This window comes from Lissotriton helveticus, chromosome 4_1, assembly GCF_964261635.1.
Source record: "Lissotriton helveticus chromosome 4_1, aLisHel1.1, whole genome shotgun sequence".
Taxonomy (NCBI): domain Eukaryota; kingdom Metazoa; phylum Chordata; class Amphibia; order Caudata; family Salamandridae; genus Lissotriton; species Lissotriton helveticus.
The window spans coordinates 1221179760-1221193210 of NC_136063.1; the positions used below are offsets into that span (position 1 = coordinate 1221179760).

A 13451-nucleotide genomic window follows, 5' to 3' on the forward strand; every position below is an offset into this window, starting at 1 on the left:
GTTTGCTGCTTGCCATTCTCATCATTATTTATTTGCAATTTCGATCATGACTCGTGAGATTTCTAGAAGTTTTTGCACACTTGTGTTATTCCTCCAATTTGAGATGGGCTTAATGAGACACTTGACACCCTTCACATATTGCGCTGTGTGCAGGGTGGCACTTTGGCTATTGGGAGAATTGCCCTTTCTTCATGTAATCTGTAAAGGGCTTCAGCAGACTGTGTAAGCCTCCTCATCTTTGACAGGTTGTCGGACAGGGATACACAGTGGTGACTACATCAGAGGAAAAGGTGATGGTAATGATTTGCGAATATGGATCTCTGGTTGACCTGAAGTTGACCATTCTCTGCAGGAAACCTTTCCATCTATATTTCATTATTTGGTTAAGGAGAAGCCACCTACTTGTGAGAATTGTTAAAGAATGTCCTTGGTTGGAGTAACAGACTGAAGGAATCATTGGCGGTCAAACAACATATGACGCATCTGATCCAGGGTTTATGATGGTGGCCTAAGATTGTTCTCAATCAATCAATCAGACATTTGTAGAGCGCACTACTCACCCGTGAGGGTCTCAATCGCAACACCAAGATGCAACTGGATAGGTAGAAGCCTATTTTTGGATGTACAATGTTGAACAACCCAGGCCTTTGTCACTGGAGGCTCTATTGCTGGAAGTTCTGTAGGACCCTCAACCATGTTATGTGACTGACATTATGCTGCTTCTTGTCTCGTCTCTCCTCTCAAATGCACAACTGTTTCTATTTAATGCTCCAGTTGATGGTGTTTCCCATTAAGATGAGTTGAGAAATGTTTAAAGCCCTACGTGCCTGCATTGTGAACCCTCTCCTGGCCTACTGCAAGAGGTGAGTGAGTGAGAGAAAACACGGATCCGAAAATAAAATAAGATAAGTATGGAGTCTCGGTGGGTTAGGTTTCTATTGAAAAGACATGAGAGTACTTTACAGGTCAGATGTTTAAATTCCACTAGAGTGACTCGGATGTTGCTTTCTTATGTATAACTTGAGTACCATTTTTCCATTATTTTGGGTGACAATAATAATAGTTACTAATGCGCAATACACAAGTTAGTTTCTTTTATTTTCTATGTACTTCATGAATAGTATTTTCAAAAAAGCCCCAGAACCATAGTAGCTAGTGGGGAGAGTATAATGAAGTAAATAACTGGCCAAAAACGACTACTGGCAAAGCATAGAAAACCAAAGCAATGCCTTTCCTAATAATAAACCAACATTTTGTGAACATCCAGAGGCATAAGGCAAGCAATCAAGCAGCTCCTTGGCGTGTTTTCTAAAGGGATCAGTAAACAGCCAGGATCTTAACCAAGATAAAATAGAGTGGAAAAGACAAGTTATATGGTGCAGCAGTAAAATATTTCATGACATCAACATGGTCCAAAAAAGAGGTGCCTGTGTTTCTAATCAACCTTTTTAATGATGCCAGGATGGATCAGTCATTTATGGGATCTACATTCACTGAAAGGAAAGTGGCAAGCAAATGAGTGACCACTGCAGAGGCTGAAGACCATTATTGAGCTCTAAGTCTCGCCCACCATGAACAGGATAATCTTCATCTTTGATCCAGGAAGAAGTGAGCTGCTTTGGCTTTTATGATTGGGTGCTTATACCGTATACAAATGACCCTAATTGTGGTTGGTTAAACGGCAGCCAGTCAGAATTGCCGAAACAATATTGTGCTTCGGCTAATATGGTTGGAAGCTCTCAATCAATTAGAATTTTCCCTGAGTTCAAACCATTGTCATTAAATAGCCAGAACAGCTTACACACTTTTGTATAAGTTCTAGGTCTAGGGAAAAAACAGATGGGACGACTTTATTAATGATAGAATGCAGTCTTTCATAGAAGTGCAAAAAGCACTTGAATTCGATAATGTGAGCAAATGCTGACAGGTTTCACCATGTAGCAGAAAAAGTCCTATTTCAACACAGCACAACATAACTATTGGAACCCATATTTACCAACTTTTGTGACATAACAGTGAACAAGGCCAGCATGATCACCCGGAACAACAATGCCCTCATCAAATTCACCATTCCCATCCCGTATCACCACAAAACCACCCCCACCAGATCCACCCCCCAAGACTGGAACATGGTTTCAGAAGAAGCTTGGCCTAACAAACTGCTGGAGCACAGGCCTGCACACAGTAGAAGCCTTTCTGACTCCATTTCCAACCTCAATGACTGGATTGCCACCTGCGCTAAAAACCTGGCGCCCCTCAAATCCAGCAAAACTACAAGATCCAGACCGCAGACTAACCGGTACACAGGGCAGCTTAGGATGACCAAGTGCCACTAACAACAACTGGAGCACCAATGAAGAATGAGCAAGGACAATATGGGCAGAAACATCCTCAAATATACCCCCAGACACTACCACCAGCTGATTGGATCCACCAAATGATGCCTACACCAACAGCAGCAAAGAGATGCTCACCATTGCGAAAGAGGTCACCTCCCCAGCAACCAATTCCACTGCCATTACTCCCTCACAGGACCTCTGCACCAAGCTGTCCCAATTCTTCTTCATCATGATAACCATGACAATTTCGGCCCCTGACCGTAACCTACCAAACACGCAGTGTGTCTCCCCATCTCAACCAAAGAAACCACACTGCCGCCCTGCCGGCCATCACCATGGATACAACTGCTTCCTCCATGCAATTCATTCATTATTGGGCACCATCAGACAGCTGCCCCATCGCGTATCAGTCAAAACACTACAAGCCATCAGCTCATCACTGAAGGCTAGGCCAGGATTGCCCCAGCTTCTGTCAGTGCCAGGATACCCTCCTCGGGTGTTAGAGAGCTCTACAACACAACTATAACTGCACCTCGGTGGGCATCACGCACAACATGAAAACACGCCCTTCAAAGGCTCAAAGCAAAGGCAACCTACTTCTTACAGTTCAGACACACATGGTGTAGCATGATAAACTTGTGAACGAGCGGCTCTGCACTCCATACAGGGGTAGTAAGCTCTATACAACTCCCATAATGCAGCGCACTGTACATAAGGTGAACAGGCCCATCTAGTGCCCCAATGCAGCTGCCAGCGGTAACAACATTGCCTAATTAGTCTCCACGCCGTGCTTTTCTCTGGCACTCTAACAAACATGCCTGCATCTTCTCGAAAGCTTTATAATTCTGCTTTTTGCCACTCACCTTCGCAGAGATAAGAGTGCATCAGGTCGCAATGTTTACCCTTCTGCCTAGACAGGCTAAATTGCAGACCAAACGAGAATTTACGGCGAACAGCTGAAAAATGATTTCCAATAACGGTTTATGCAGGTGAAAAAGCCGAAATAACAAACGAAAATGCCTGACTGAATGCACCTCAACAACAGGCCTAAACACGAAAAAAAAACGTAAGCAACTGCTCATAGATGTCCTGCCTTTTGAAAGAGATGGAAATGCGAAATGAACAGCGGGCTTTATCAAAGTAACAGATCCGTGGCAGGGTGTAGGTACTCAGTGCAATGTCACGCCTCGCAGCCCGCCTAGGGAACGCCATTACCCAGAGACACTGGGTGCATGCTGATTACCTGACACTCAGTGCCGCACAGTTCAAGCAATCAATGCACACTACTAGTCCAATAAAATGTAATGAAAATAGTCAGAGCGCTGTATTAAGGGACGGTGGGCAGTGTGTCCCCTAAAAATGGGACTACTGTGCTGCAGTTACAATTTTTTATATCCGGTGCCCAGGAGTGATTGGGTTATTTGATATAAAATGACACATTTATTGATCAAAGGGCTGAGCTTCGGGAAGACCAATCTTTGCTCTGCAGACAGCTGAGAAACAGTGATAGATTGTGTGACAAGGCAGGGTTTGCTTGGCAGGGAGAGATAAACCTAAGCACTAACTGCCAAATAATTCTTATTTTCAGTTTGCAGACATTTGGTGGAGTGCACAATTCATCATTGTCCAATCCATTGTAATTCTACAGCACACACTGAGCTTTATGTACTGAGCGAAAGCAAGAGGAATAAAGGAACACTGCTATGTTTCTGAAGAAGATTGCTAAGATTGTTTCAAACAATGCCTACCTTCTCAAACAAAGTCTCAATAGTTATATATATGTTTATAGATACACGAACATCTGTCTATCTACTTATCTAATCCAATGGCACCACCAGTATGTTTTAATTTTTATAATAATGTTCTTATTATAAACTCAATTAAAACTTACAGACTTACTGTGTTATTTAACATAATAAATATACCACCTAATCGTGCGTTCATTGCAGAAAAATTAAACCACATCATTTGGCTTATGAACCCACAATCTAATAATAGCGCGAGCACCACTGTATACATATAATTCTGTTTCAGAAATTAAGACATCTTCAACCATCTGAAAAAAACTAGTTTGCATTAAAACACAAACAAATGTTATTGAGTCATTGAGCAACCGTGACCAACCACTATACAAAAAGCAACATAGATAAAGACATTTTATTTCCCATTATCACCTATCCACCATTTTGACATAAAATAAAAATCAAAAGATGACACGCAACTATTGTAACAATTAAAAACTTACTATACTACTGCAACACACCCACTATCGTTCACAAACACAACCATGTAATATAACCACATGTTTGAGACTGCACTAGGGGGTCCAGACAGCCCTGCCAAGTACCACGTACCAGGCGTTAGACTAACGCATTTCAGCGTGGTGGCCCGCATCACTGCACTGAAATGCAAAGTCATGCATAATGTGTCCTCCTCAAATGTCAAGCCAAGTGACAGATGGTAATTAGCACCACTTAGAAAGCTGGCAGCGCAGGGACAGCACTGCCTGCGCAGACTCGTAGGCTGGCTCAGCTTGCCCTGGGCTGGCTTTAAGGGCCAAAATGTAACAACTTCACCCGCGGTGACACAACGTTCAGATTCGCTAACGTTAAGTGACGACGCAAGTAAATCAGTGTTTGAATAACTTGCCCTCCCAAATTACTACTTCCGACACAGACTGAGACTGACTACGCACACCTAAAGGCGCTGGGTTGCCTGCTGTGCGAGAGTGCGGCAATCTGTTTAAATTGGGCAGAGGGCTCTGCGCATTGGTGTGCCAGGCCGGCGTGTTGCCGTAATTTGACTAATGGCTGCGACCCGACCCAGACTGCAGCCGCTGCCGGAGTCGTGCTGCTTCAAGTTCCGGAGCCCCAGACTGCAAGAGTCATTGTGTCCTGGACTGCGGCCACTGCCCAGCAGCCCGGCTGTGCAGGCGAAGTCATTGCGGCGGACTGCTGGCAGGGCTTTAAGTGGGCCGGGTCGGTCCGGGTCTGAGCACCGGCAGTTTTTTTTTGGGGCCCTCGAAACGGGTCTCTATCGGGCTCTATTTTCCCAGCTGGCAAAGGTAGTCCGTTCTTTATTTTTTTTTTCCAGACCCGTTTCGAGGGCCCCAAAAAAAACTGCCGGTGCTCAGACTCTGCCTCTGCTCACTTAAAGCCCTGGCGGTTGCTGCTCCTTTAGGAAACCTGCTGGGACATTTTGCACTACTGCAGTGAGAGCTCCGTTTCCTCACTCAGTAGTAGTCACGGCATGACGTCCACGGCACGACGTCATGACGTCATGCCAGGTGAGCTTTGTTGGAGGAAGGGAAATCCTTTAAGAGAGCCATTTTCTCTCAGGATTTCCCTTCTCTCCTCTCTTTCCAGCGCAGAAGCAACGTCGTGGTGGTGCCAGCGCGGGACCTTTACCATCAGGAGCAACGTCGTGGATGATAAAAAACTGAAGAGGCAGAGGCCCCCAGGCAGCCAGCTCCAGCACGACCTACCGACCTTCACTTGATGAATTTGCGCCGTGTTTAGAACTGGAGAGGTCGGGGAAATTTGTTTCAGCATTTTTCACCTGTGAAGCCCCATCCTTGATCGGTAAGTGCAGTGGGTTATCCCCACAGTTTGATTATAATCATTTTTTTGTTTCAGCTTGCATAACGTGTAGATTCTAGTCACAAACTTGCATCTTTGTTTTTTATGCGTGTTTTGTTATTGACAGCCAAGTGCCTCCTGGCAAGGGACTGTACTCTGCAACGAATTATTTTGTCACTTTTAGTTAAAAGGGTACGTCGAAAAACTGTACAGTTTTAGTTGGGAGAAAGTCACGGGGGTGGGGGGATTAAAGGGACTGTACAGGTCGTGAGGGCCTGTATCTGCGCTGGAGGGGTGGGGAGGGCCTGTATCTGTGCTGGAGGGGTGGCGAGGGCCTGTGTCTGTGCTGGAGGGGTGGCGAGGGCCTGTGTCTGTGCTGGAGGGGTGGCAAGGGCCTGTGTCTGTGCTGGAGGGGTGGGGAGGGCCTGTATCTGCGCTGGAGGGGTGGGGAGGGCCTGTATCTGTGCTGGAGGGGTGGCGAGGGCCTGTGTCTGTGCTGGAGGGGTGGCGAGGGCCTGTGTCTGTGCTGGAGGGGTGGCGAGGGCCTGTGTCTGTGCTGGAGGGGTGGCGAGGGCCTGTGTCTGTGCTGGAGGGGTGGGGAGGGCCTGTGTCTGTGCTGGAGGGGTGGCGAGGGCCTGTGTCTGTGCTGGAGGGGTGGGGAGGGCCTGTGTCTGTGCTGGAGGGGTGGCGAGGGCCTGTGTCTGTGCTGGAGGGGTGGCGAGGGCCTGTGTCTGTGCTGGAGGGGTGGCGAGGGCCTGTGTCTGTGCTGGAGGGGTGGCGAGGGCCTGTGTCTGTGCTGGAGGGGTGGCGAGGGCCTGTATCTGTGCTGGAGGGGTGGGGAGGGCCTGTGTCTGCTGGAGGGGTGGGGAGGGCCTGTGTCTGCTGGAGGGGTGGCGAGGGCCTGTATCTGTGCTGGAGGGGTGGCGAGGGCCTGTGTCTGCTGGAGGGGTGGCGAGGGCCTGTGTCTGTGCTGGAGGGGTGGCGAGGGCCTGTGTCTGTGCTGGAGGGGTGGCGAGGGCCTGTGTCTGTGCTGGAGGGGTGGCGAGGGCCTGTGTCTGTGCTGGAGGGGTGGCGAGGGCCTGTGTCTGTGCTGGAGGGGTGGCGAGGGCCTGTGTCTGTGCTGGAGGGGTGGGGAGGGCCTGTGTCTGTGCTGGAGGGGTGGGGAGGGCCTGTGTCTGTGCGAGGTGGGGAGGGCCTGTGTCTGTGCTGGAGGGGTGGGGAGGGCCTGTGTCTGTGCTGGAGGGGTGGGGAGGGCCTGTGTCTGTGCTGGAGGGGTGGGGAGGGCCTGTGTCTGTGCTGGAGGGGTGGCGAGGGCCTGTGTCTGTGTCTGTGCTGGAGGGGTGGGGAGGGCCTGTGTCTGTGCTGGAGGGGTGGCGAGGGCCTGTGTCTGCTGGAGGGGTGGCGAGGGCCTGTGTCTGCTGGAGGGGTGGCGAGGGCCTGTGTCTGTGCTGGAGGGGTGGGGAGGGCCTGTGTCTGTGCTGGAGGGGTGGGGAGGGCCTGTGTCTGTGCTGGAGGGGTGGGGAGGGCCTGTATCTGTGCTGGAGGGGTGGGGAGGGCCTGTGTCTGTGCTGGAGGGGTGGCGAGGGCCTGTGTCTGTGCTGGAGGGGTGGCGAGGGCCTGTGTCTGTGCTGGAGGGGTGGCGAGGGCCTGTGTCTGTGCTGGAGGGGTGGCGAGGGCCTGTGTCTGTGCTGGAGGGGTGGCGAGGGCCTGTGTCTGTGCTGGAGGGGTGGCGAGGGCCTGTGTCTGTGCTGGAGGGGTGGGGAGGGCCTGTGTCTGTGCTGGAGGGGTGGCGAGGGCCTGTGTCTGTGCTGGAGGGGTGGGGAGGGCCTGTGTCTGTGCTGGAGGGGTGGGGAGGGCCTGTGTCTGTGCTGGAGGGGTGGGGAGGGCCTGTGTCTGTGCTGGAGGGGTGGGGAGGGCCTGTGTCTGTGCTGGAGGGGTGGCGAGGGCCTGTGTCTGTGCTGGAGGGGTGGGGAGGGCCTGTGTCTGTGCTGGAGGGGTGGCGAGGGCCTGTGTCTGTGTCTGTGCTGGAGGGGTGGGGAGGGCCTGTGTCTGTGCTGGAGGGGTGGCGAGGGCCTGTGTCTGTGTCTGTGCTGGAGGGGTGGGGAGGGCCTGTGTCTGTGCTGGAGGGGTGGGGAGGGCCTGTGTCTGTGCTGCAGAGGTGGTGAGGGCCTGTATCTGTGCTGTAGAGGTGGTGAGGGCCTATGTCTGTGCTGGAGGGGTGGGGAGGGGAGGGCTTGCGTCTGTACTGGAGAACTAAGTAATGTTCTGATTTGTTACCTTTGCCTCAAATTGTAAAGCGCCCTGGTATCCTTCGGGATCAAGTTTGTGCTATGTAAAACTTTATAAATTAATTTTAAAACAAATCCTGTGAGCAGCAGTTAACCCTAACAGGGCCATACATCCTGCTCAGTTTATCAAGAGGGCAGCTCCCAGGCAGTTGGAGAGCTGAAGGCCATGCGCATCCAGCATTGTTATTTTGTTGAGAGGGCACAGATAGCAGTGGATTGCCTTGTAGTTTTTTCGAATTTGATGTCCTCTCTGAGCCATGTCTGGCAGTAAAAGGGGGTTTTAGCATTGTACAAACTTCAGCAAAACTCAGAACTTAGATCAAGGTTTATGTTGAGCCAGAGATCCCCTGTATATTTCCCAAAGATTTCTTAATGCTTACATTTAATGGCGCACCTTCCCGCGCGCCCATTCCTGGCAACCCAGATGGTAATTAGGACGTTTTTGCTTTCCAGTCTGCCATTGACATGGTTAGGTGTCTGCCTGTCTGAAGAGCCATTCTTGTTGGATAGCCATGTGTGCCTGTGACCTTCAAGTGCTTTGTGTACTCTGGGGATGAAGGGCAAGTAACCTGTCCTGTGAAAAGTAGGGAGAGATTTCTTCCCATATTTTGCCATATATGGTTGATCTTTCCTATATCCTTTAACCATCAAACCGCCAAACGTTAGAGTGCTGCCACAAATTATGTTCTCTTTTGTAGAGCTGGTAGGCTTGCTAGTTAGCACCCCAAAGGCTTTCCATGATTCAGAGTAAGGTCCGATGACTATCGTGTAGTGAACATGCCCCTCTGAAAAAGACTTGCAGAAATTTCAGTAAATCCTTCAGCTTCGAGTTGGTAAGATATTAAAATGTGTACCACTGTTTTCACAACTGAAACTTTTTCTATTTTGTAAGAAATATGAAATGTCCATTCACTACACTTTCTGCTGGAGTGTTCTTGAGAGCCTGGCCTGGTTAAGGCATTTTGTTCTGGTTCAGACTCCTGCCCACAGCAGCGTTCCACCATCATAGCTGAAGAAAGGAATGGATTTGCTGATGTTGCTTCAAGCGACATCTCCTTCCAAGGTGTTCTGGCTGCAGACCACCTGAGACACATCTTTAGGTTCTGAGGTGGTAGAGTTAATCCTAGCCAGAGAGCTGTGGTGGATGCAATGTGGCAGATTGATGTCAGTGCCTCAGGATATTCATTATACTGTGCAGTGATATACAAATATACAAGGATGGCAATGCCTAGGAGTGTTCTTTATATTGTGCAGTGAGGTAGGAAGAGAGCAGTGCCTACGGGTACTCTTTATTCCATGCAGTGACGCAGTATGATGGCAGTGCCTCTGGATATTATTTATTCCATGCAGTGATGCAGTAGTCTATTCCTGCTTTGTGGGTTTGTTCTGTGGGTTTAGTATTGTTTGTGTTCTGGGGTAGGGTGCTACTCGCCGAAAAAGCAATTCAACACCTTGGGGGTAGCAAGTGCTATATAAATGTATACCTTTTCCCTCTCAATCCAAATGACTAACACATCCACCACTCAAATTACTTTCATATTTCACTATACTAATTTGCCACTAATCCTTTATGGATTTCGTAGTAGCATGCTACTCGCCGAAAAAGCGATGCAACGCCTCATCAGGGGTAGTAAGTGTGACATAAATCAAAATACTATACATTGGGCCTTAGCAGGGAGTATGTGTGTGGGAGGACTGTGCAGGCAGTGTGTACCGGCATCCATGTGTGAGGCAGCGAACAAGTCCCGTGTATGCAAATCAGGAAGGAGTAAGTAGACTGGAGTACAGTACATACAGATGAACCAGTGCCATCTTAAGGACTTTTGGAGACCCGGGGAAGACTTATTTTGGATTCTCCAGATCAGGAAAACCTTACAACTTCACTGCACAATGAGAGATACTTTCAGGAACAGCACAAAATGAAGAGTAACATCTGCCTGCCAAATGGCACTTCAATTAAACATTGTTGATCACTGGCGTAAACTATTCAATTTTTGTTGCAGATAAGAGGCTCAATATTCTATTTTCGTGAAGGAAGGCCTTATCACCTGGAAACCAAAATCAGCAGAGGAAACCAGCAGAGCAAGATTTTCTTTTCTTTTTCAGATATACCAGTCCAGCCTCCAAGAAGGAAGTTCTACATTTACCATGGCTACTAGTAGCTTATCTGCTTCTGCTCTGAAGCGCAAGTCTATGCAGTCTTCAATGATTGACTTCCTACCGTCACTGAAGCGCCAGCGTGTTACAGGGGAGTCTTGTCCAGTGCAACCAACTAGTGATGAAGCTAGTAAAACCCAGCAAGAGTCTGAGAGGGACAGTCCACCATTAGAAAAACTTCAACGTGTGCCAGAGAAAGAAACTGTCAAACTCCCTGACTGCTGGAACACTAAACAGTGGTATTACTTTCAGGAGGAATATAAATGGTTGTATCTTAAGTCAGGCAATATTGGATGTTCTTCCTGTAAACGGGCTAAATCAACAGGTCTTTCAGTGCACAATAACACCCAAGGCATGCGCGTAAGTAAAGTGTGGGCAGATGGCGAGGTTGGTCCTTCCGGTGACGGAAAAGCTTTCAGGCAGAAACAGCTCAGGAAGAAGATTATGGAGCATAAGGCGAGCGCTGGTCACTTGGCAGCTGAGGACATTCTTACAGCTCAGCAGAAAAATACATTGGTGGTGGCAGTACACGAATGTAATGCAAAACATATGGAGAGCACATGCAGGGTATTTGACACTGCCTACTACTTGGCAAAAAAAGATCGCCCTTTCACTGACCACCCTGATCTAATTCTCCTTCAGGCAAAGAATGGCAGCGCAATGGGACGTGTTTTGCACAGCAATGTGACTGCAACTGAAATAATAAAACACATTGCATTGGAAATGCAACAAAGATTGGTCTGTTATATCAGACAACACAAACCAAAGATCACAGTATTAATTGATGAGAGCACTTCTATTAGCAATGCTTCTACCTTGATCATCTACCTCCGTGGCATTTTTGGAAATGAAAGTACCCCAGTGACCATCTATTTCGGCCTCCTGGAGCTGGCAGAAACTAATGCTATTGGCGTAAAGACCGCTCTCCTAAGCTACTTTGAAAAAGTTGGACTCACAAAAAGTCTGCTTCATGATATCTTGATTGCGGTATGTACTGATGGAGCAGCAGTTATGTTTGGTAAAAAAGGAGGAGTAGTAGCATTGTTGAAATCAGAATTTCCAAATCTTGTACTGACATGGCACTGTTTGGCTCACAGACTAGAACTTGCTGTGGCAGATACAGTTGATGAGGTTGCAGGGGTCAATCACTTCAAGATTTTCATGGACTCATTGTATGCCACATACAGCATGTCACCAAAAAATCAGAGAGAGCTAAATCTTGCCGCCAGCGAGCTATGTGTACAGCTTCAGAAGATAGGGAAAATGCTTGATACTAGATGGGTAGCATCCAGTTACAGATCTGTGAAAGCTGTTTGGAACTGCTTCCCTGCCTTGTGCAAACATTTTGAGAATGCTTCTAAAGACCCATCCAGACCCATAAGAGACCGGAGTAAGTATGAAGGTCTCTTGAAGAAGCTTACATCCTATTCTTTCATCAGAGATTTGGGGGTAATGTGTGATGCACTTCAAGAGCTCAAAGACTTATCACTCTCCTTACAGAAGAGGGATATTACAATTGTTAATGCCCACAGACTTTTGGTTAGTCAAGTACGCATATTTATAGCAATGAAGGACTCCCCAGGGGAGTTTGCATCTGCGGCTCAGAGAGCAGTGGACGAGGGCAAATTCAAGAATGTTCCTCTTTCCCATGGTAGAAGCAACTCTGTTGCCCTTAATCAAAATCAGTTTTACCAAAGCCTGTCTGTAAATATAAATAAACGATGTGCCCCGGATTCTGAGAAAGAACTTATAGCCAGCTTCAGTGTGCTAGATGCAAGCAACTTGCCTTCTGGTGATGAATGTATTCTTTATGGGGAAACAGATATCCAGAAACTGTGTTCAGAGTTTCAGCTGCCAGCCAGAGATACTATCCAAGCTTTTAGACTTTTCAAAGATTTTGGTGGAAAGAAAACCCCTGAAGCATTAAAAAAGTTAGTCGTTTGCATGGAAACCCTGCCAGCAAGTAATGCGGATTGCGAGAGAGGTTTCAGCGCAATGAACTTAATTGCTTGTCCAACAAGGGCCTCTCTTCTTGTAGAGACCATTTCTTCATGCCTATGGGTAAAACTTAATGGTCCTCCATTTGAAACATTTGATGCAAAGCTGTATGTGAAGAGTTGGCTTGCAAAAGGTAGACGGTCCGCTGAAGAAAATTGTTGTGAGAAACCCCAGCAAAATAATCACACTGAATATCTTCAAGGGTTTTGGGGAATCCTGCAATAGATTTCTAAGTAATATAAATAATTTTTACATGTTTTTTTAAAGTGTTTGGTATTTGTATGGCTTATACTTAATAAATATATATTTTTTCCTATTTTATTATCCTTTGCTGGATGCAACTTCATGATTTTCTTAAGCACACAATGCTAGTTATCTTGATTTAGACCACGCCCCTACTCGGATAGACCACGCCCCTACTTGGATAGGCCACACCCCTTTATGAGAGTAGCCACGCCCCTTTTAGAGCACCCCCAGTTTTTTTTTCCCACTTAAAGCCCTGACTGCTGGTATCGTCAAAAGTCACAGGTGAGACCCCAGGGTGCGACTAGCCTTCACTCAGGCATGCCAACAGAAACCCTGGCATGCTGTTGAACAGGGCCGGACTGGCTACCGGGCATTTTTTCATGATGCAGAGCTGGGAGCTGATGTCACTGTGGTGGGGCCTAATTTCGTTGATGGAGACCTGCGTGTGTTTCAAAATAAACAAAGCAAAACAAATTTCGTTCAGCAAACGCAGGTCCCCATCAATGAAATCAGCCCCCAGCTCGGCAGCATGCCAAAACGCCCGGTAGCCAGTCCTGCCCTGCTGTTGAAGCGGCCTGTTCAGTGCAAGCTTAGCTTGCTAAGTCTGAGGACTGCGGCTGTAATGCAGGCCAGGCACACTGAGCACTCTGGCGGTTAAATAAACAAAGCACACTTGTGTTGCTTTTTCCTGTGCAGCCCATGCCAGTCACTTGCAGGCCCTTTGTAGACTATGCTCACTGCTGGTCTCTGAGAAAGTGCGGCGCAGCTCAGGATGAGTTTGACCATAAAGTGTCGATTTGAAGTAATGTAATTAAAATCTGACCTGCTGTTTTTCCCAGGCCCCT

The 13451-nt window shown here is 47.9% G+C and overlaps 1 protein-coding gene across 1 annotated transcript; it reads left to right on the top strand.

The window, feature by feature from the left end:
- Positions 1–10353: 10353 nt before the first annotated feature.
- Positions 10354–12585, top strand: LOC144828136 (E3 SUMO-protein ligase KIAA1586-like). Its single transcript, XM_078686252.1, has one exon. The coding sequence runs from the start codon at positions 10354–10356 to the stop codon at positions 12583–12585; it is 2232 nt and encodes a 743-aa protein (XP_078542378.1).
- The last annotated feature ends 866 nt before the right edge of the window (positions 12586–13451 follow it).